A 25681-nucleotide genomic window follows, 5' to 3' on the forward strand; every position below is an offset into this window, starting at 1 on the left:
CTACTCTATCTCCAGACCTCAAAAAATCTCTTATACCCAGAGAAAAATCATCCCGAATTCCAAAGATATACGGCCTTCCAAAAATCCATAAGCCCAATGTTCCCCTAAGACCCATCGTCAGTGCATACAACTGTCCCACTCAGAAATTGGCAAAACATCTCGCTTCATCCTTACAACCATTAGCCGAAAACGCCTCGTCCTTTGTCAAAAACTCTTTTCATTTCATTGATCTTCTGAAAAACTTTTCTATTTCGCCCTCAGACATACTAGTCAGTTTTGACATTGTTTCTTTATTCACCAACATTCCCATCGATGAAACCATTTCCATCTTGGACTCTAAACATCAAATTCCCCAAGACACATTATCTCTTATAAAACACTGCATGTCTAATACATACTTCACGTTCCAAAATCGTTTCTATCGTCAAATCAAAGGTGCCTCAATGGGATCGCCCCTCTCTCCCGTAATAGCAGATATATACATGGAACATTTCGAAACAGTAGCCTTGTCCTCGTCAAATCTCAAACCCACCTGCTGGTTACGGTACGTTGATGACACCTTTGTCATTTGGCCCCATGGTAAAGACGCATTAGATCTCTTCCTCTCCCATCTGAATGGAATACATCCCAGCATTCAATTCACGATGGAAGTTGAGTCTGAAGCGTCTTTGCCATTCCTTGATGTTCTTATTCAGAAAAATCCACCTCACAGTTTTTCCTATTCCGTGTACCGGAAACCCACTCATACAAACCGCTATCTCAATGCCCAGTCACATCATCACCCCGCCCAACTTAATTCAGTCATCAACACTCTTATTTCCCGTTCCATAAGACTTAGCGACAACAATCACAGGTCATCCGAAATCAATTCAATAAGACAAACACTCCTACAAAACGGCTACCACAAAACCCAAATCAATAGAAGCATTCAAAAACTTCTAAACCCCATTCCATCCAAAGAAGAAACCTTGCCGCCGGATCAACCCAAAATCTTTCTACCTTTTATTAAAGGTGTCACTGACAAGATCAGTAGAACTCTTATCCCTGTTAATATCAAAACCATCTTCACCACTCATTCCAAATTGTCCAATCTCGTTAGATCCGTAAAAGACCAAATCCCCAATGAAGACCATGGTGTCTACGAGATACCTTGTTCCAGTTGCCCACGTACATACGTAGGACAGACAAACCGACGAATCCATAACCGTATTTACGAACATTCTCTATCAGTCAAACATTCCGATACCACTTCAGCCCTAGCCCAACATCATATTCAGACAGGCCACAAAATAGATTTCGAAAAAGCAAAAACCATCGCTCCCATCCGATCATTAAAAGCGAGAATCATTCGTGAAGCTATCGAAATCGAAAAACGGCCTCACAGCTTGAACACGCGCGATGACGCGAAACGATTGCCGGCAACATGGCGACCCCTTCTTCAGCGACCTCCCGCCCACACCGCTCAGGCCACGTCAGTTCAGACCACGTCAGCGCATACCGTTCCCGCGCATACAGCGAGTATAAAAGCAGCCACACAGGGTAAGACCGGTTGTCACTCGACACTGGGGAGTAGGCAGATTGAGACCTCAGTGCCGAGAGACAGTTCTTGCAATATAGAACACGATACTGGTACGTCTCGAGTGAGGGGAGTAGGCAGATTGAGACCCCGAACTCGAACCGAACCGTATCCCTCTTGATAATGGCTCCAAAATGGGTGCCGAAACGTCGAGTTTTAAATCCTCAACGCGGTTCTTCCCGAGAACTCGGTAATTTTCATTTATCTGACCGCGGAAACTTATCCGAACATATATATATATATATATATATATATATATATATATATATATATATATATATATATATATATATATATATATATACACAAGGTAGACGCTTTAGAAGAAGCTCAAGCTGTTTGTAAATAAAGGTACTTTTGTGAGGGGGATCATCCCATTCTGGGTTTGGTTTTACAGTTTCTGGTGTGACTTCGCTGTTTGCACTACTTTTGTCCAGTCTTCTCTATTCTTGATATGATCCTTCCTATATCTCTATTTTCGAGATACTCCTCACTTCTTCCACCTGTTGTCTTCATCTCAGTTTAGGTCTGCCTCTAATTTTTTTACTTGGTGGTATCCATTCCGATATAACTCTTAACGGATTGCTCCTCTCTCTCCTCATTATGTGAACATACTGTCTAATTTTCTGTACATTTATTGCTCTTACTATGTTATCTGGACCAATCCATCCTTGTATTTCGTAATTTATCCATTGTTTTGCATCCTTATCTTCATCTCTGTGGCGCTAAGGCAAAACCCGATATGTCAAAAAAATTGATTTTGTCAGGAGCCACTTTTTAAAATTCGCATCTTTGTTGTAAATCAGTTTTACGTGCAATAATGTTAAAAGTTGTCTAAATTGTTTACTAATAAATACTCTTTATGCCTCCACAAAATTATGGCCAAATTTTGTCAGATAACTAAAATATTTAGTTAAATTCAACATATCGTGTTTTGCCTGCATTAGTTATACTGACGAAGAGGACATGTCGCTCACGAATGACTCCATGTCGGCTTTTGCCTCCTATGTATTCTTCCTCTTACTAAACTTATTGCCTTATTCATGAACGAAGGTATTTTTGTCAGACTTTACATTGTACGGTGTATCGTTCTAGGTGCTTACAATAAAACATAAAAAAAAACAAAATCTTTTACAAATATATTCAAAAAATTTAAACAACAAAATTTATCATTATTCGTTTTCGTCAGAGGGATCGTCCAATAATTCTGGTAACCTGGCGTTAGTTTCCAGATTTAAATAAAAACTGTGACAGTCGGAGTGAATCACTGGAAGGAGACTAAGTAGGTCCTTTTTCTTTAGAGGGTTGATAGGTAGTGGCCCATCATAACATTTTGACAATAAAGGCGTCGGTCGTTTACCACGGTTTTATCATCTCAAATCCAGTACTCTGAAGTTTTCATCATCGAGTTCCGTTTTAAATTGAAGTACCCCGAAGGTTTTTTCGTACCTAATCCATTTCATTTCAAGCCAACTTACTTTTCTTCCCTCCGTATCTGTAGTTCTTCGAGTCATATGATCCTGCACTACTTTTGAAAATGACATCATGTCATCTTGAGTCATTTCATGGACACGAAATGGTTTTTTACCTCTTACAGTGCGGACGAATTGGAACCAATCTCGTGGAACCATAATGGGTATTTCACTAGTCTTTTTTAACCTTTCAATACGAGCATGATCTACGTCGCATTTAAGGTGCGTGTGTCCCGGCAATAAAAACTTCTGATCTACACATTTGACATGGCTACTCTTGCTGACAAAATATGAAAACATGGTGGCCATGTTTATGTTTCTATTTTGACCGCCACATGTATCTGAGTAGGTAACAACATGGCTCATATTCTCAGGAAGATTTTTCAATTTTTGCAAAACGCAGGAAGCAATCTCTTCAGACCCCCTTTTTCCGATTGCTTCATGCCACATGTAGCAGTCAGTAGTACCCCCGTCTGTGGTGCAATCACGGATCGTTAAATTAAATGTTGAGAAAAGACGCTTATAAAAAGAGACGTTGGTCGACAGTGAAGGGGTATCTAAAACTTGTTGCAAGTCAAATACTAAGACCCTTATAATTTGGTCTTCTTTTGCCCGGTTTTTGTCCATATCTTTTAATTTATATCCCAAGTCTGCCATATCCTTGTGCTGGTTGTGTTCCATATTTAACTGACTGCGTTCATTTGGATCAGTGCTTTGCTTAATTTTTAGAGTGAACGAATCACATACCTTACATGTATCAACATGTGGTTTTTTAAATGAGTAACCCGTTGACTTGAAAACCTCCCGAAATAAGTCATAGCTGGCAGCATTTGGATGTTCGGTCTTATATTCACCATACAATCTACTTATGTTTAGATGGCTTTGTAAATATTTTTTCTGTGAATCTCTACGGGAATAGTGGCTTTCATACTTGGGGTATTTCTCTATATGCTGTAACATAGCTTGCCTCTCTTCGTTCTTTTCATTTTTTGGCTCATGTCGACCCCTTTCATCAGTAAAAGAAGTAACGGGTACAGAAGATCGCTTCAATTTTTCTAGCACATAATAAATTTTGAATTTGGTAAGGCCAAACACAGATTTGAACATAATTTTGCATACAGTTTCGGCACTTCCGTTTAATTTTAAACTATACTGAGCTGTGATTTGATGATTGTGCTCAATACATGTTTTGCCGCGGCCCTTCCTTTCACCACTTTTGTTGGAAATTGTAATTCCTCCAGCCAGAATTTGATTCTGCTCCACTTTAGAACATTCATAAAACTTTTGGAAAAACACCTTTTGCTGTTCTTCATTTATTTTTTCACAGCATTTTTTTCGGCAACAGGTACTTGTGGGACGAAATTGTTTCCCTGGAATAACTTTTCCCCTCCTAGCCTTCGCCTCTTTTCCATGATCACGCAACAGTTTCTGTTCTTTTCGTGTGTTTATTCCTCTTTTCTTCCGTGTCGAACTTAATTCTGCTTGAATGTTACCTGCAATACCTTCTTCTGTTCTAGTGCAAATTATGCTGTACCCTTCTTGCATATTTTCACAATTATTTTCCATTAGATCACCATCCTCAGGCGACGGAACGTAGTCTTCATCCATCAATGAATCGTCCGATGAGAAATCAAAATTACTACTAGTGTTTTTTCTTTCTATCAATTCTCTTGTAACGTCAATAGGTCTTAAGTTTTCTGTAAAAAGATAATGTAAAGTGAATTAGTTTTTTTTATATAATAAGAGAGTGAGATTAGTTGAAAAACAATTTGATATATTTTTCAAAAGTTTCTTGGCAGGTATCAATCAAAAAGACGAAACGTTATTGCTTCCTAGACACTACTTTGAAACAAAACTGTCAAATAAAACTAAAAATATCTTACCTTGTAATGTAGTATCCCTAAAAACAGGAATGAAACCTTCTACGAGTTCACCAGTCCTTTCAAGGCACGCTTGACGATCCTGTTCATATTCGGGTAATTCTGAATAAAGAATACGATATATCGCTTAGAAAATGTATCATTTTTATAGTTACTCTAATTACCGTCAATATTTAAAATACTTTTAATGGGATGGCATCAATGGAAATACAACAAGTATATTACTTTTTTTATTTATATTTACGTTTTGACTTATTTGATTTTACGTTATCTTCAGAACACTGTAAATAATAATAGCAAATTACATTCACTCATTTGGTATTTGTATGTGGTCTAGTTAAATGATTTGTTTAACAATATAAAAGAAATCAATAGAATTCGTTATTACTCCTAGAATTCTGAAGATGACTTAGAATCAAACAAGCCAGAACGTAAAATAAATGGAATAAACATGTTTTTCAGATACAGTAGTCTCTCTCTATAACGATTCCCTATATTACGATAATTCCTCTATAACGATGAAAATAGTAAACGTTGGTTGGTTCGTCATAAGAACAATGTATTAATTCTTTCTCTATACCGATATCGTTCTCTCTTTATAGCGATAACTTTTTAGCGTTCAATAGTTGATGACAAATGTGTTATTGTGTTTAAAGTTCAGACTACCTGAGTCACGAGTGGCAAGGTCATTGTCCAGTGTTTGTTTTGTTTTGCGCTTAAGGAATGCGGCCACCCATTCTACTCTTTCTTATCAGAGAATTAAGTGACTCACGTTTATTGTTCGGGCGGCGTACCTAACTGTTATCACACAGATGTTGTCATCTATTGACGACTTTTCATTTCCAGTTTGAGTTGTGTCTTAGTGTGTCAACAGTCAACATGTTTTCGAAAAAGCGTAAAGTGCTCTCGGTGGAGGAAAAGTTATCGATAACTCGAGCAATAGAAAAAGGTGAAAAGCAATCGGATGTCGTTCGCCGGACGGGGCTGTCTCAGTCAACTGTGGCTACGATATGGAAGGACAGAAAAAAGTGGCTTAAAGCGGAGATGGAGGGCGGTAGCAGGAAGAAGTTGCGGAAACCTCAGCATGAAGATTTAGATCGCGCTATGCTTCAGTGGTTCCAGCAGCAGCGTATGAACCCTATTCCACTTTCTGGGTCTGTGGTCAGGACAAGCTGAATTTTTTGCAACTGAACTTGGAATTGAGAATTTCAAGGCATCTGAGGGTTGGCTCTTGGCTGAACAAGTGGAAGCTGCGGCACAAGATCAACTGTGGGCAAATCAGCGGAGAGGCTCGCGATGTTAACAAAAACGTAACGGATGATTTACTAGAAAACGTGTGGCCTGGACTGAAGGCACGATATGCGTCAAACGACATTTTCAATGCGGATGAGACTGGATTGTTTTTTAAAATGACACCAAACAGAACTTCAAAATTTAAATTGGAAAAGTGCGTTGTTGGAAAGCTCTCTAACGAACGCATTACAGTTTTAGTGGCCGCTAACATGACAGGTTCGGAAAAGCGAAAATTGTTAGTGATAGGGAAGTCGAAAAACCCGCGTTGCTTTAAAAACATAAAAAATCTACCGGTGATCTATAAAGCAAACAAAAGTGCGTGGATGACCTCGGAAATTTTTGAAGAAGCGATAAGAAAGTGGGATATCGAGCTTAAAGAGAAAAAAATTCTTTTGCGATTGTCCTGCTCATTATGTATTGCGCGACCTTCAAAACATCGAACTCTGTTTTTTGCCAGCAAACACAACCTCGTGGTTGAAAAATCTCCGACAATGGTTTGGGATGACCTCAGCGGAGCTGTTTCGTAGAGCAGTCAACAAAACCATGATAGCCTTGATGATCGCCAACATCCGGACCGGATAAGGCACTGAAGAAGAAGAAGAAACACAACGAGTGTCCTTCAGCCCATGAACCAAAGTGTCATCAAGAGTTTGAAAAACCATTACAGGAGAAGGCTTTTGATGGAATTGGTTGAGAATAATGGAGATCTTAAACTAACCATTCTTGACGCCATCCTAATGATTAGTAAATCCTGAGACGAGGTGACGAGCAATACAATAAAACATTCCTTCAAACACGCAGGATGGCTGGAAGATCAAGGATTGACTGATGATGCAGATGACCTGCCATTAGATGTTTGGGCCAGACATTTTGAACTTACTATCACCTACGGACCGGAAGAGCTAATAGATTTTGAAGAAGTTGATGAAAATGTAGCTACAACATCTGAACTTTCTGACGAGGACATCCTGCAAGCAGTTCGTGTAGAAGAAGAAGAAAACAGTGACTCGGAAGTAGAAGCAGAGCCAGAACCAGTATCGACCCCTCAGCAGGCATTGGATGCGGCAAAAGTACTGCATCGATTCTTCATCCACCAGGAAGACGATATGAGTGCTGTGGAAGATTCGATGCGTCTTCAGGACAAGGTCAGGTCAGTTCTGTGGAAAGGGAAAAGAAGACAGACCAAGGTGACAGATTTTTTTGGTAATGTAGGCTAAATATATTTTACAGTAGCTTATTATTTTTTTTATTGTACAGTACACATGTTTTAATTGTACAGTCATTTTTTATACTGTATTGCTTATATTATTCGTTAATAAATCTATGTGAAATACAATGTTAATTCATTTATATTCGTTTTGATAATTTTTTTTAAATTAAAATAGGTTATTAAGTACAGTATTATTAATATTACAGTACCGAATTTTGTCTCTCTGTATAACGATCTCTCCTTATAACGATGAAAATTCCCGGTACCTTGCATATCGTTATAGAGAGAGAGGACTGTATTTTTAAAATCAGTCATCCGTACGTTGTACGTAGTCCACCAGAAGGAACAATGACTCAATGACACTGCTCATTCTCATTTACATTTTAACATATAAAAAATAATATTGTAAGAGAAATAGTGCATAAAGACAAACAGAGCAGTCCAATATTTGAAAGTAAAGATCAATAATTTTTATTTTAGTAAACAAGTAAAAGAAGAAGTTGTTAGTGCCCTAGCTGTATTTAAACCGGTAAAACATGGCTTATAGATTATAAAACTTATAACAACTCAACTGACGGACATCTTCGGAAAAATAACACGCATGATTCGCTTTCTGGTCAGAAACAGAATGAGAGGCGGTTTTGTTCGCATATCCAGAAAAATCACGTCAAAAGTCCATAACAAATTTGCGCCATTTCTTAAAGATCGCTTGATCAAAACAATTTTAATGTTTACATGTTTCGAAACAAAAATACGTCGTACACGGAGCACATAAAGTTTATTACCGTCTAATAATTTAATAGATAATTTTTCGACTGTTCTAACAACCATTCAAATTTCGTCATTTTGTGTCATGTGGAACAATTTCACCCAATCATGTCAACACTAGACTGATAATTGCATTCAGTGCAATTTTCAATCCCTATGACAACACGATCGAGTTTGACAACTTCATCCAAATAAATTTCAAAATGTCACGTTTCGGCAATGAGAATGTTCAAAGTATAAAAACTTAAATTTTAATAAAATTGTACTTTCACTAACTGTACTTTTAATAAATAAATGTTTCGTTATGATTTTTTTTTCGAAAAATTATCCGCCGAATATCCCTCGGACTTTGATGAATGCCTCATAATTTCATGACAAATTTCTCAAGCTCGTTGCTTGGTAACAGCACTCAGCCTTCGGCTTCGTGCTGTTACCAAGGAACAAGCTTTCGATTGTCATGAAATTATCTCGTCTGTTATCAATGTCCTAGGGATATTACTACTGATAATTTATTTGCATCGTTACATTATTCTGTCAGTTTTATAATAACTTTTATGTTCTATGGAAGTAAATCAAAATTTAAGTTTTTTTAAAGATATTTTTAATTAAAATTAGAGTTTATTTTTGTAAACTAAAGTAGATACCTATTATTGAATTCCTTATTTTAGTCAAATATTTATGATCGCTTATTTTAATATTGGGTGATCTCAAAGTTTTAATTAACTAAAAATGGTAATATTCACAAGGTATTTCATAAAAACATTTCAGCATTGTTCTTTGTTCCTTCTTGGCTTTAATGTAATTTAAACCTTCTGTAATTATAATATTGGTAATACTAAAACTTAAACAAGATCTACCGGTAAAACTAAATCTTTTAAAAGACAGAAAGAGATATAACGTGGCCTTACTTAAGGACCAGCAAGTGGCAAAGAGGTTAGAAAATGAGATTACCGAAGATTGGAGAAAGACAACTTGTCAACAAATGTCTAATACATTAAAAGAAGAATAGAGTAAAATCAAAACAGTAATGACAGAAGCAGCTAATGTTTGCTTGGGCAATATAGGAGCAAAGAGAGAAGAAGGCTGGTTTGACGAGGAACATAAAAGAGCACTCATGCTAAAAAATAAGGCAAAGTTAGAAAAAGACAATAATACAACCCAAAACATGAGACGAAAAGTAAAGAAGCTAAAAGAATCTACAGCCAAAAAAGAGAGAATATTTGAAAAAGAAACTAAAAACAATAGAGGAGCAAATTCTATCAAGAAGTGAAGAGAAACAAACAAACAAATAACACGCAAACAATTTTTTGTAGAAATAAAGAAGGATCCTTGGAAATACCGCAGAGCAATTAAATAGATAGGCACAATAATTTAAAGAACTGTTCAATAATACAGAACAGATGCAAACAGATAAGGCAATGGGCCAATCAGAGGATAATAATGAGAAGTACGTAGAGGAACCAACAGAACAGGAAATAAAGAAAACAATAAACTAGCTTAAAAACGGAAAAAGCACAGGGGAGAATGGAATAATAGCGGAAATTTTAAAGGAAGCGTAATTTAATACTAAGGGTGTGAAAAAAGGAGAAAATGCCAGAGAGATGGAGCAATGCCATAACTTGCCCAATACGTAAGATAGGTGACAGAACCCTTTTAAGAAAATTACAGTTACTATAAACAACAATGTGTAACGTACGCAGATGATGCAGTCCTCTTAACAAGTACAAAAAAAGAACTTGAACACATGTTTAAGAACTTTGAAGATGAAGCAAAAAAATTTGGGTTGTATATAAACGAAGCGCAAACAAAGTTTATGGAAATGCGTAATGAGATAACAAAACACAATAAATTCGTCACACTTAAAACGAGAAAAAAGGATAACAAAATTGAAAATGTCAGCCAGTTCGAGTATTTGGTTGTAAAAATAACGAATAACAAGGAAGAAGAAAAAGAAATAGAAAAGAGACTATTAAAAGGAATTAAAGCAATAGGCTCATTAAATAATATTCTAAAAGCAAAAAATGTATGTAGGGCAGCAAAAATTCAAATATATGTCACACTCATTCGGCCAGTGGCAATGTATGCCTGTGAGACCTGAGACAAATAAGAAAGATGAAATGAAAATCGAGATTTGGGAAAGAAAGGTGTTGCAAAAGATTTTTGGTGATATTAGGAAGGCGGAGGGAAACTGGCGATGAAGAACAAATAAATAGGTAATTGAGATGTATAAAAAACCCCTTATTGTACAAAAAGTCAAAGCACAAAGTCAGGTGGTTAGGTTACATCACTCGAATGCCAGAGAAACTTGTTATACAGATATTCGTTAATTAGAGTTTTGTTGTTCACAAAATATTTTAACAATAAATAAATATTGTAACATAATTATGTATATTGCATAACTGTGAAAAAATATTAACATAATGCTTTATATTTGCTAACTAATATGTATCATTTTAGGCAATAATAAATCAGGTGTATATACAATTAAACCACGGACAAGCAGTAAACCTTTTACTGTTTTATGCGACATGGACACCAACGGTGGCGGCTGGACTCATATTCAAAAGAGATTTGATGGATCCCAGGACTTCTATTTACCTTGGAGAGACTACAAGTTTGGTTTTGGTGATTTAAGTGGGGAATTTTGGATCGGTTTAGAAAATATTTACCGCATGACAGGTAATAAAATATATACGTCAATAAAGAAGTTACAATTTGTACCTTCTAGGTCCAAAATAGCGTTAATTCTATACTGTAAAAGTAATTCAATTATAACTATACAGGTAATTCAATTTTTTCCAAAAAAAAAAAATTGCCTGTATTATATATCACTTTTTTAAATAGCTGGCTCTATATATGCTCAAGAAGTTATCAGAATACATTTTTAATTTAAATATTTTTCACTAAATAATAAGCCGGTATTAATATTAGCCTAATCATTAAGGAAAGTTTTAAAAATTTGAAAAACACTCTTTTGCTTGAAAAATATCAAAAACATATCTTTTTTTTTTCTCAAGATTTAGGAAAAGTTATACTTTTCTATAACTATGTTTTATAAGAAAGAACTAAGCAAAGCTTTTATATCAGAGAATAAAATGGTATTACATTTACTTGGCCAAAAAATGACCAAATTCCTAATTTTTTTTTTATTTTATACGTTTTTTTGACAGATTTTAACACTTTCTCATTATTTTCTCAACTCAAATGCCCTTATAAACACCGATTTGGATTCCCCATAAAATTTTACGTAAAATATTGTATTTTAATTACAATTGTATTACATTTACTTGACCAAAAAATGACCAAATTCCTAATTTTTTTTTATTTTATACGTTTTTTTGACAGATTTTAACACTTTCTCATTATTTTCTCAACTCAAATGCCCTTATAAACACCGATTTGGATTTCCCATAAAATTTTACGTAAAATATTGTATTTTAATATAATTTTTAGCTATTAATTATTGTCTGAAGTATTTGAAAACAATTATTCTCTTCATCTGAAGCTTTAATTTACATGCAAGAAATATGCGTCCTGGAAAAAATCCATAAAACCAAAAAAAGATTGGTACATTAGGCGGTACTGTAGACTAACGCGAAGCCTTATACCTCGTTCTCTGTATTTTTAAAATTTAAATAATACGTTTTTTAAGTATTTTTAGATTTTAATAACAAAAAAAATTTTTTTTTAACCAAATAATATACAATAATACAATAAATTCACCAGGCTAGTCCGAATGTTCCTCGACTCAGAGGAATACTACACATATGCTCTGATGAATGGCATTTGTATAGATGGCCTCATCAGACCCTGTGAGGCTCCTCAAAACCCAAGCATCATCCGCCCGTCCGCTAAATATTGCAGCCGTTGCTGCCAAAACGGACATGAAATCTCCGAGTGTCAAAAGAGACAAACGACTTGCCCTAATTGCGGTAGTGGCGAGCACAAAAGCGCCGATTGTCCTCAAATTAAGAACTCTAAGTACCCTAATTACAAAGGTACACATGCGGCATAGTCACACATAGTGACCAATATTATACCAATATCTACAACAGTGACATCCCCCGCGCAAAGAATAGATCGAAGTCCCTTCTACTTTACGCTGGCGCTGATGACACTGCTCTTCTCACGTCAGGAGCACACAGAGAGCATGGACGATAGTCTGTATTCGAAAGAGCACAAAACTACCTTGATAGAGTCATTAGGTAATGCAATAAAGAGTGACCATAAATCCCTCCACAACACAACTAATTTTATTCAAAACTCAAAATTGTCGCAATGTCCGGGGCCGAGTAACACTGTTAGGAGAAGACCTTATTCTCAGAAACTCGGTTTCCTATTTGGGAGTTTATTTTACCACCACTCTCAACTGAAAAACCGACATTTAAGATACCCTTGACAGGGTGAGAAGGAGGTTTAAACTTCTGGCAGTGTTATCTGGTAAACTGGGCAAGACTTCATCCAAAACTTTGTTGCACACCTATAAAACATTCATCACACCCATCATTAAATACAAGGCATGCATCTATGCTTCTCTTAAGAATTACGAAATCAATGCCATTATGGCAAACGAAATAAAAATATTTAGATTCTGCATGAGGCGGAGCAGGCTATATCCATCAGCACACATACATACACTGGCAAATATTACACCAATTAAGGACAGAATCCTATCCCTCAGCAGCAAGTATATCCTTAGAACCATTGCAAGCTCGAACAACCGAGCCAAACGAATACTTAAGACTCCTTGCAATCGCGAAGGCAAATATTCACCAGGCTTTCTAAAAGAAAAGTTCCGTTTCGTCCAGCTAAACTTCTTCACAACACTGGACATGAACTCCCTGATGAGTATTTTGAAATTTTAGAATCAACCCCTATTAAATATCGCAGTTAACTACTGCATGCCAAAATGCTGATAAAGAGCCGTTCCATTGTATAGCTGGTAACCCCTGAAGTACCTCGTCTGACATGCTTGGCAAAGTTCACCCAAATTCCTCTTGTGTGCTTCTTACACATCGTTCACACATTACGCCATCTTCTGAACTCCAGCTCCTTACTAGTCCACTACTTCTTCACCAAAACATTATTCATCACGTTTGTTATACCTCCATTACTCATAAAAAAAGGAGTACCCCTTCCTTGAAGACGTGCTAAGCCTAAACAAGGAAAAACTCTGGATCCAATCGAATAAAAGGCAGATATCAAGAATAGTTTTTTATTAAATCTTGCTCAAGTTAGTACGTTCACTCCTGAAGCATTTTCAGGAACATTTCGTTAAACATAGGCTATCCAACAATATATGGTGAATGTCATAAACATTAACCTATACATTTTCTCAACACGAGACAAAGGACATGCCATTGTCAAAGGACAACATATTTTTATTTTTGGAATATGACGGGGAGAATTTTAATATCTTAACCGGCTATACCAAATTATTTTTGGTTTTTTTTTTGACCTTGATGCCCTACCTATAAAAATCTGAAAAAAATCATGGAGATAACTTGCGTTTGGAGAAACCGGCTAGATTACCGTTTCCCAAATGGTGGGTCGCGACTCGGTACCGGGCCACGAAAGCAAAATGCCGGGTCGCCTCACCGTTTCACATCTTGCTTTTTCAGGTCGCGCTCTGACTGACGCCACTGCTTTTATTTTAACCTCCCACTACCACATCCACATCAAATTACAAATTTTCGTCCGTTGCACCGCTGCTTCTTTTATTTCATTCAGTGTCAAGCTTACATGTCAGGCCTGAGGGCGCGTATTTTTCGTGAATATTGATTACGTTGAATTTGACTATAGATAAATTTGTTATAAAACAAGTACAAGTTCTAAGATTTGTACAAATAGACCGTCGAGTGATATGCAGCCAGGTACAAGTTCTAAGAACAACAATAGTAATAGACAGTGAGTAATGTCCATCTAGAGCAGGTACGAGTGATAATTACAAACGGTCGCTCAATGCACAGTCTACAGCTCTCACAAAAAGAGGAGACCTGAACTGGACAATATTTTAAAGATTACTTACAGTTTGGTTTTATAAAAGGTACTAATAATAAACCATTATGTGCTATTTGTTATGCTGTACTTTTAAATGAGTCCATGAAACCTTTAAAATTGAAGCGGCACTTGGAATTGAAGCATCAGAAATACAGTGGTAAACCAATAGCTTTTCTTATAAATAAAAAGAGAAAATTAATACATACCAAGAAGACCATGCCTTTGAATTTTTCTTAGAACGCTTAATCAGAGAACCTTGTACTGACTTTTCATGCAAATTATTTGCTAAAACCGGTATACACAATTGCCGAAAAATTAATAGTTCCAGCAACGAAAATAGTAGCATCTCGAATATGTGATAAAAAGCATGAAAAGCAAGTGAATTCGCTGACTCTATCAAATAACACAGTGAAGCGTAAAATTGTGGAGATGGCAGATACTATTAAAGAAACTATTATGTCACTTAAAGAAGTGTTACTATTTTTCCACGCAAGTTAATGAAAGTACAAACATATCAGGTAATGCTAATCTAATGTGTTTTGTAGAATAGAATTTTGAAAATACTATTCACGAAGAATTTTCATTTTGTAAATCTCTGTTAACAAGAACAACAGCTGAAGCAGCTACATTAATGACAATGGAATTGAATGGAATAAATGTGTGGAAGTAAGTAGCGATGGAGCACAGGCAATGACAGGCGCTCGTACAGGAATTTTTACAAAGATCAAAGCCGTAGCTCCAGAATTTGTTTAGAATTTGAATTCTAGCATCCACAGAGAAGCATTAGCTGTCAAAAAATGCAACTGCTTTTAATCGAATCTATGTAAGAGTGTGTAAAATTTATAAACTTCATAAAATCTCTCCCACTGCACTTAAGAGTATTTTTTGCTTTGTGCAAAGAAATGATAAGTGAACATAAACATTTTTTTGTACAACTGCCCAGTTGCAATGAGTTCGTAACTTCAATAATTCTTTAATTACTTTTAAATAAGAATTTTAAATCCATATTTGATTAATACCTCTTAATTTTTAAATTCTAAGTTGGTATTAAGCAGCGACCCATCCAGCTACAATTAGCAGGCACTCTGCTTTGAATTTTTGGGGAGATAACTTCAGTTAACAAAAAAAAGTAGGCCGCGGGAGCTGTGCTAAATTTGGTTTAAGAATAGTATTTTGGGGGGGGGGGGGGTAGGGGTAACGAGAAGATGAAAAAGTTTTAGTTGTTTTGTTGTATATACAGTTTGATTTATAGCCACTCTTAGCCGGTAAGCGGATCCAATTATCAATAAAAAGCATAATAACCATCAGCCATATTGATTTCTATAATATTATCAATTTTCCTTTGATTTTTCTTACATCATTTCATTAAGAAACATTCTGGACTTAAATATAGTAATGATATAATACATACGTATTTTTAACAGGCTTTTCGTTAAAGTTATCTATTTAATCAATCCATTTTACATAAAATATTGTCAAAAGATACGAAGGTCACATTATTTACAAAACTATTAAGATTTATTGCTTGCATACAAGCTTCCCCGTAACTGTTTGTAATATCTTTCAAGGTTAATAAACCTTATATTTTTTTCCTTACTTTTTATTAAGATTAAGAAGGAACTTTACTACTTAAGAAGTTAAAAACCCGGAGTCCAGGATTCTTTATTTTTATTTTTGTTGGGTTAATTAGAAGAAAAAAAGAATTATGTTATTCCCTTTTGGATTTATACCTTTGCCGTTACCCTTAGCTGTTCCTTCAGAGGTCCAGATCTCTTTAAGACTATTCCCGGACAACTTCAGGGAACCAGCCGGAAAGACCTCCCTCATTTAGAGTGTGTTACATTATTCATTTTTAAGTTTTATTCATCAATTTTTAATAATATTTTTTATAATATTTGTTTTTTCAACAGGTTGAGGTTTTAAATCTGTTGTACGGTTTTATGTGTATGCATTTAATCAGAGACTTCGTTATTGATATTTTATTATTATATATTTAAACCTTGGACATCTATTCCGTCAGGATAGTGTCCTTATTACTTGATAAATACATATAATTGAAAGCCTAAGTACAGAGTTACATCTCTAATAGGCAAGTAAATTACTTGTTTAGGTCGAATCATTAAAATTTTTCTTATATTTTATTATTTGTAAACTCGTATCATCAAGCATCAATAATTGTGTATAACCAAGGATTTTTTTTAGTATATAAGTAACTAGGTTAACTGTACATAAAAGTGGTGGGTAGCATATAGTATTACACTGTATCTATTTGGATTAGGTATTAGATTTGTTGTGAAGACTATATATTTTAATTATTACCCGTTTTCCTTGTTATTTCAGCAAACAGCTTTACAAGATACCTTGGAAAGTATATGTTAATACTTTCCTGGCGCCCAATCACATCTTAGAGCAACTTCCATAGTTTATCAGTTTCATTTACATTATTTCTATATATTTTTTTAATACCTTGTCATTCATTTTCTGATTTTACGGTCTCGGTAGGGCATACAAATTGGCCGACTCCTCTTTTGAGCGTCAAGTAGTCACTCTCCGGCACATTCTGCTAGCCAGCTTTAATTTATTTGTTTTTTGTCACATTGGCGCTTTATTGCAATTTGTTACATTAGCCCAAATACTTTTATCACAAATACACATACACATATTTGTTACATTGGCGTCCAATCCCCCATTCATACTTTTTGTTACAAAGTGCGTTGTCTATCAAAAGGAAATGTTTAAAAAAGACTTGAATTAAAAGAAGAAATTTAAAAAATATTCTTAGAATAACATCCACCAACGGCTAGGGAGTGATGCAATATTTCAATTTAACGACAGTTATCATGACGTTAATTGGTTAATTAAGGTAGCCGCTCTTTGTGATATTTTTGACTTAAACAATTTAAATATGACACTACAAGGTAGCAATGTAACTGTATTTAAAGTACGAGAGAAGGTGAAAACTGGAAAGAAACTTAATTTGTGGACACGTCGCGCGGAAGCAAAAAATTACAAAGCTAACAGAACTACAAAAAGAGTATAACGTGAATTCATTTTCGGATGAAAATTCAGTGGCTTTTAAGGAACACCTGCTAGGACTAGATCAAAAAATCTAAGGAAACATTTTTCCAATCCTTAGCAACAAAGAATGGATAAATGGAATGGTTTACAATGGACGTAGAATTCGAGACATGAATTCCGGATTTAGATAATGAATCAGTAATTAAACTATTGTGTGATAGAGCACTCAAAGACATATTTGACCAAATACCACTGATAGACTTTGGCTGTCTTACCACCAGAAGTACCCAGTTTTAGCAGAAAAAGCGATAAAGTTTCTTATTCCTTTTGTAAAGACCTATAAGTGTGAGGCAGGGTTTTCAACACTGGTTTTCCTCAAAAATAAATATAGTAACCGTTTGAAAGTCGAACTGGACCTGAGGATAAAATTAACATATTTTTCTCCAAACGTAAAGTTTTTAGTTTAAACCAGAAACAACAACATATTTCTCATTAATAAAGTATTTGATTTTTATTTTGTTTTATTAAATTTTTGTTTAAGCTAATAATGATAAAGCTTTATTCAAATTTATAAAACTATACCCACCAAATATTTAAATGTTTTCTTGTACACACACACACCAGGGTATGCAAAAAATTAGTGGGTCACGAAGTATAAGCACAAAAATAACTGGGTTATGGAAAACTAAGTTTGGGAAACGCTGGGCTAGATCCAAAATGATTTTTCGTTATTTTCGCCATGATGCTCCGCCTATAAAAATCTAAAAAAAATCTTGGATATAGGACAACATGGTTAGACTCTTTATTTGTTTTTTTATATTATTTTATTAAAACTAGTTAATTTTTGCAATAGTTTTTGTTTTATGCGGTAGTAATTTTTAAATGTAGTAGTCTACTTCAACACGTATAGTAATGTAATGTTACAGCTTTTGAAACAAACGAACTTTTGGTAGAACTAACCGAAACAAATAAAAAAAAAAGTTATGCCAAATACGAGACGTTCTCAATAGGATCCGAAAAAGATGGATATATTTTAAACAAGATTAAAGGATTTTCGGGGAATGCAGGAGATTCTTTAACACAGCATCTTAATTCAAAATTTTCAACTTTGGATTTGGACCAAGATGATAAAAGTAGTGGAAGTTGTGCGCAATTGTATGGTAAGTAATTTCTTAGTGCTACAATTCGTAATTGCTTTTAAATCAGTCTCTCAATTCACATTTTCGTAAATATATTTATTTTTGTTGATATAAAACTGCTTCTTTTGATCGGAAAAGAATTGAAGCTACCACAAGTATAATCTTTACTTAAACATATTTTTAATTTATTAAAATTACCGACTTAATTCTACTCTAAAATTATTATATTACACATTTATTTCCTATATATTTACTTTGCTGTTAAAAGTTTTCAATTATAAAATGCGGACTACACTCTCGATCGAAGTTCTTCGGAGGAATGTCGAAGTGAAGTTAATCGAGGCGAGGTGACTCTCTACATACTCGTTGAATTGGGGAAAAAACTCTGTGTCGGTAGGCAGGCTTTATTGCAATAGCATAGATATAGAGTAAAGTGAAGTCGAGTAATGTAGTGTGATACTTCGTATTCGAACTTCGGATCCTTTGACTCGGACGCGAAAAACCGACAAAGAACCTAAGTAGAACGAAGCGAAGCAAAGTCGCATGAAGTACATGTCTACACTCTCGTACTCTCTGAACTTCGATCAACTTTGCAAGTAGTATAGTGGCTGTTTTATGTGAGACATTGTAGATACTGATACATTTTAAACTAATGATGTGTTGATGGATAATTTCAAGTCTATATTAATTCGGATAAGTTGTTTGTGTGTGTGAGTATGGGTGTATCTGTGTTGTGTAATAAAGACAGTGACCTTGTGAAAGAAAATGAGAAAATATATAAAAATCCTGATTAATTGGATAATAAAAGACGAGATGGACTATTTAGAAACCAACAAGCTTAAAGGTCTATCATGCCGTCATTTTAAAGCAAGAAATATTTTATTTCAAACCTGTAAATATTGTACACGTACGTTAGTTTAAATTTCTTGTAGTAAAAAATAAAAAAATAATAAATACGTTGGTCTAGTTTATTATTTTAATTTATTGAGGACTGGAATTATTGTGAATAGTAGTGAAGGGTATCAAAAATCAGTATAAAAGGGAAAATTGTTGGATACTTGTAAATGACTTTAAAATAATTTAAAATCACTTCAAAATAAAGTATGTTTCCCAAATACTAGGTTCAGGAATCATTTTTGAAAAAAAAATTATTAAAAAAATTTCGTGGCGATGGAGGGGATACTGTCAAAACAAAATAAAAAACCTAAAAAAAATTCTATATTCGAAATTACAACTTTCCGGAAGTCTGACGTCCTGATTTTCCTAAAAAAAATTTACATATACAGGGTTGTCCTTAAGTAATTGTACAAAAAGAAACCGCAGATTCTACACTTTAAAATATTACGATATAAGCCAAATTGCTTTAATAAAATGTTGATATTAACAAAGATACAGGGTGTTAAAGTGAAAATTTAAAATTTTATTTTTCGCTATAACTTTCATGTTTGTAAACATTTATGCATAAAAATTTAAAACTGGATACTATTAAATATGAGAAACTATAATTTGATGCATATTTTTAGGTAGCTTTTAGAGGACGCTACATATGCCACATATGTGGCATACATTTGCACTTAACTTTTTTGCTCTTCAAGTTACCACTATTTGCGATCAAAAATATTAAAGGTACATTATTTTAACAAAAGAAAGGTATACCTGTTAATAACTTCAAAACTTAACAGTTTTCGAGATAATCGCATTTTACAAATCAAGTGGATAATACTGATTTAACGCAATTTTATTATAAAATACCTTTAATTTAACGAAATATTAAATAAAATTAATACATCAACAGGATAATTAATAATAGGATTTGACAAAATAACAGAATAATATAATTTTACATCAAATATTTTAGGTTTTATAAATTAAAGCCATAATCAAAACATTTTATTTACAAACCAAATTAAAAAATAGTTAAACTAAATAACACTAAATTTGTTATCAAAGTAAGTGTTCGATATGTCCACCATTTTCTTTAATTCATTTGTAAATATATTCCATAAAATATCGTCCCATATTAAATAGCATCATTGTTTCTGAAGAAACTGCTGCAGTATTTATTATAAGTATTATAAGTATAATAATAAGTATTATTTTGGGATTTTTATGAAATAAATAATTATATTAATATCTCACCATTAGCTTAAGGAATATGACTACCACGAACAACCAAACGTTCAGGAAAGTTGTATTTAAGTATATTTTCACTGCCCTCTCTCTAAAGTGTGGTGATGTATCATCTTAAAATAATTTTATCATTGAAGATGTTCAGCTAAAATGTCTTTACAATAAAAAAATACCTCTTACAAAAAAAAAGTATGACCATTTAATGTATCTTTGTGAAAAGGATGTAATAACATCACCATACCATCATTTTTTTTAAGATTTACCATTTACACTGCAATCTGATAAAGAAGACAAGGAGAATGATTAAATTTTTTTTTACTTTTTTTTTTATTTAAACAAATATACCAGCATCAACCATTAAGGGTTATTAGCGGGGGGACATACACAAACAGTAAGATACATATTGTTACATAAAAAAATATTTTTTACAATCTGGTATATAGTTTAGTCATTTTTAGATAACTTAATAAAGACTGTAAATTTGACGTTAGTATACTTTTTAAATTATCACTAAGGGCACACGCGATTCTTTCGTTTTGGTACACTGGACACTCAACAATTATATGTTTCACTGACAACTGAGTGTTGCATTTGGTACACATCGGAGCAGCCTCCTGGTTGAAGATATGCTTGTGTGTAAGGAAAGTATGTCCTATTCGGAGTCAGTTGATGATGACTTGGTCTTTTCTATTATTTGGTAAGATGAGTTTGGTTCCTACTTGTCTTAGACATTCTTTGAGTTTGTTTAGCAGTGTGATCCCAAGTTTGCCACGCTCTGTACATGAGGGCTGTGATATTTACTTTGTGATCAGTCTAAGGCATTTGATTTATGATAGCAATACTTTCGTCGGTGGTTGCATTGCTTGCCAGAGAGTCCACTTCCTCATTACCACTTATTCCCATATGGGAAGGTACCCAGATAAAGGATAACTATTTATGTTGAGAACTTGATTCTTAGTCAGTTTCGTCAGTAGAAGAAGGAATGTTGAGAAGCAGTTTCTTCTTCAATCTGGTGATGTTGTTTTTTAAAGTTTTATTTTGTATTTGAGAATATATAAAGTTTAAAATTTCTTTTATTTCTTGGCTTTCATTTGAATAATTTTTAACAATGCGTTCAGGATGTTTGGAGTGAAGGGAATTTGCCAGAAAATCACATATTTCATGAAAAGTAAGTGTAAAGGAAGGGTTTCTATTTTCAATTTTTTTTTTAATTTTATTTAGAATAACTGGAATATCTTCTTGGGTTTTAGACTTTTTCTTAGGTTTTTGAGTATCGGGAGGAGGTAGGTCATTTTCAAGAATTTCAGGAGAGGATATTTGTCTTTTAGTTGCAGGAGTAATTTTAGTGGTTTTTCTATCGCTTTCAATTACTAAGGAATTATCTTGGAATATTTTTGGTTGATTCAAAATTTGTATTTCATTGTTTGTTTGTGAGGAAGTGGTTTGGTCCTTTGTAGCTGATGCGTGATTTTGTATGGTATTGGGTTCTGGTTCCATTATTGTTTCGGTATTTTCTTGGTATTGGTTTCGTGATTGATCTTGTAGCTGATTATATTTTTCATTGGTAGAGTTATGTATATTCACGTGGTGGTCAGTTACCATTTTTGATTAATTGAGTTGCTTGATGATGATAAAGAAGGACAGTCAGAATCGTGATGTCCGACAATCTTGCATCTGGAGCAGTTTAAATCATCTATGGAAATGTATAGTCGATATGATGTATTGTCGAATGAGATTAGAAATGAGTCAGGAATTGATGCATTTTCTAAAGGACTTATGAACATTTGCCTCCTAAAGCTGAGTACGTGGCTGTATTCTGAGTCTTGCATGCCTACTCGTAGAAACGTCATGTTGGAGGCGGATTTTATACCCATAGTTTTTAAGTGCTCTTCAATTATGCTATTAGGTATAGTAGGACATACATTAGATATGATGAGTCTCTGGGCAGGGGTTATAAGTCTTCTTATTTCAATCTGGTTACCATCAATATTTATATATTTGTGGGAGCTAAGAAATTGATCAACTACATATTTAGAGGAGAGGTAGATGCAGATGCGGTTGTTTGCTATTTTGGATGCCCAAACAACATTTTTGGGCTGTACTATTGATCCAACAGCTTTTATATATTCGAAAACTTTTATTCCTTGTATGGTTGAAAGTATAATACCTTGGTCTTTTGAAGGATATTTGAAACTGTTTAATGCATTGGAGTAAGATATATGTGACGTAGTGGGTATATTTCGTGAGGTAGTAGCTGATTCCGGTTCATCCATCTTCCCGCTGAGAATTTACGTACATTGGCACAGAGGATCTGAAGCCGGACCTGGCCACTTAATAAAATTGAACAGCAGCCTAGCCTAATTACTTGTTAGAAGCAAGAACCAGCAAAAAGTTGTTGTCGATAATCGATAAGTTGAATTGAAATCGATAAAATATTTTGCCTTTTAAACTTCTGATTTTAAGGTTATTAATAATGCAGTTTTGTACTCACAGAATTCTACGATTTTCAGTACACTGTCACATTAATTAACTTTAAGTTGCAAACAGTATAAAAATTAAATTACATTTTTAATTTTAACTACCAGTAATTAATAAATTTGTCAGAACCGATATAAAGCTGTATGATCTGCTAGATATCGGGGCCGGACTCTCGTTTAAATTTTGTTTTTATTTTTTTTGTGTTATGTTATGTTTGCTCTATGTACAAGTTAAAAACTTATGTTTTCTTACTGAGTTCCTTTTATGTTTACCAATGTTTTTCTACTAGCTTAATATGTCTTACGAATTTGAAGTTTTATTTTTATGTTATTGAAGTTTCAGTGTTCAACATATTCGTGATATGTTTTTTTCAGTTCCCAGTTTATTTTTTAGGCTTTAAGAACAATATGTTTTATAAAACCTAAAAATGATACATATTTTGTTAACTGCAGTTTTCGTGTTTTATTTAGAACTATTCTAAATCACATTTCGTTATTTATTGTAGATCCACAAATAGGTACATACCTTATATTTATTATTGTTAACTATTGTATGTCCACAGTTTTTTTATTTATAAGAACTTGATTTTAAGATTATCAGCAATGATTTCGTGCTCACCATTTTAGTTCAGTTTTAACTCTATTATTAAGAAATTATTATTACATTCAAAGAAAAAACAAAAAAAACCTTCTCCTGTAAAATTTACTTTTTGTGACTTACAATACTTTTGCATTCAGGTGACGAATTATAAAATAGATTTATGGCATCTAAAAATTTAAAGGTGGTCTTTTTTTTGCACCGTCATTTTTAATATTTGCCCAGATGAGTTCAATGGGGTTTAACTGACAACGATATGGACAATCTCAATACCAGTTTATTTTAGGTTTTTGCAATTTCATCAATTACAGATTTATCATAAAATTTTTTGTTTGTTTATGATTAAAAAAGCGACACTTTTGATAATAATGATTGATTTATCGTTTAATGTTGGGAACACTATGGAAATTTTCACCAACTTTTAAATGATTGACCTGACTTTGGATCTGGATCTGACTATCTCTGCATGATAATCACAATACTTATTCGACTAAAATGCCTAGTGGGAATTTTTAAGCAAACCCATTCTCGCTGCTAATGTGACAAATAATAAGTCTTTTACCTTTTGTATGCTCAGCGTTTAAGCAGATGTCTCATCCAGATAATAAATTTTGCACTTCTCTTCTCTATTCGTCCATATTTGTTAAAGATATTCTAGTCAACATACCACAATGTCGTCTCTGTCTAATAAAAGTCTTTTTCTGCGTTGATTTTGAAAACTATTTTTGTATATTATTCTATAAAATGTGGTCTTCATCAAATTTGACAAATGAGGATTATCGTTCACCCCCTTTAAATCATCCACTGTGGGTATTTGAGTTCTCATAAAAAGATTTTATTAATCACCGTAAACATACTTCGATCACAAACTCCAACTTTACTCGCCAATTTTTTTACAATATTACCAACCACTAACCTGGGATTTTCTATTGTTTCATATTTAAATACATTTTAAATTATTTCTTTTTCTTTACCTCTAAGAAAACTTCTTGTAGTTTGTTTTTAAGAAGGACTCCATGTATTTTCAACTAATTCATCAGTATACTCAGTAGAGAACATTTTTGTTTTCAACAACAGTAATCACGTATGCAGTTCAAAGTCGTTATACAAATAAAAATAAATACTTAGGTAGTTTTACAACAGCATTAACATAAATTGTCCTTTAACCATCAAAACGACAAAAACATTACTAACTTACTAATGAAATATGTAATTTTCTGGCAAATTTCCTTCACTCAAAACATCCTGAACGCATTGTTAAAAATTATTCAAATGAAAGCCAAGAAATAAAAGAGATTTTAAACTTTATATATTCTCAAATACAAAATAAAACTTTAAAAACAATATCATCAGATTGAAGAAGAAACTGCTTCTCAACAGTCCTTCTTCTACTGACGAAACTGACTAAGAATCAAGTTCTCAACATAAATAGTTATCCTTTATCTGGGTACCTTCCCATATGGGAATAAGTGGTAATGAGGAAGTGGACTCTCTGGCAAGCAATGCAACCACCGACGAAAGTATTGCTATCATAAATCAAATGCCTTAAACTGATCACAACCAGTGTGAGGAACCAAACTCATCTTACCAAATAATAGAAAAGACCAAGTCATCATCAACTGACTCCGAATAGGACATACTTTCCTTACACACAAGCATATCTTCAACCAGGAGGCTGCTCCGATGTGTACCAAGTGCAACACTCAGTTGTCAGTGAAACATATAATTGTTGAGTGTCCAGTGTACCAAAACGAAAGAATCGCGTGTGCCCTTAGTGATAATTTAAAAAGTATACTAACGTCAAATTTACAGTCTTTATTAAGTTATCTAAAAATGACTAAACTATATACCAGATTGTAAAAAATATTTTTTTATGTAACAATATGTATCTTACTGTTTGTGTATGTCCCCCGCTAATAACCCTTAGTGGTTGATGCTGGTATATTTGTTTAAATAAAAAAAAAAATGAAAAAAAAATTAATCATTCTCCTCGTCTTCTTTATCAGATTGCAGTGTAAATGGTAAAGCTTTAAAAAAATAATGGTATGGTGATGTTATTACATCCTTTTCACAAAGATACATTAAATGGTCTTACTTTTTTTTTGTAAAAGGTATTTTTT

At 33.8% G+C, this 25681-nt stretch overlaps 1 protein-coding gene across 2 annotated transcripts in view; it reads left to right on the forward strand.

Moving 5' to 3' along the window:
- The first annotated feature begins 10652 nt into the window (after positions 1 to 10652).
- LOC140446797 (microfibril-associated glycoprotein 4-like) overlaps positions 10653 to 25681 on the forward strand; it is a 76221-nt gene continuing 61192 nt past the window's right edge. The window contains exons 1-2 of one of the 2 annotated variants that reach the window (XM_072539385.1): positions 10653 to 10878; positions 18144 to 18377. In XM_072539385.1, coding sequence (XP_072395486.1) covers positions 10728 to 10878; positions 18144 to 18377 — 385 coding nt within the window. In that variant the 5' untranslated portion in view covers positions 10653 to 10727. Of the gene's footprint in view, positions 10879 to 18143; positions 18378 to 25681 lie in introns of those variants that run through there. The other variant, XM_072539388.1, reaches the window with a different exon arrangement.

Source organism: Diabrotica undecimpunctata, chromosome 7 (assembly GCF_040954645.1).
Source record: "Diabrotica undecimpunctata isolate CICGRU chromosome 7, icDiaUnde3, whole genome shotgun sequence".
Taxonomy (NCBI): domain Eukaryota; kingdom Metazoa; phylum Arthropoda; class Insecta; order Coleoptera; family Chrysomelidae; genus Diabrotica; species Diabrotica undecimpunctata.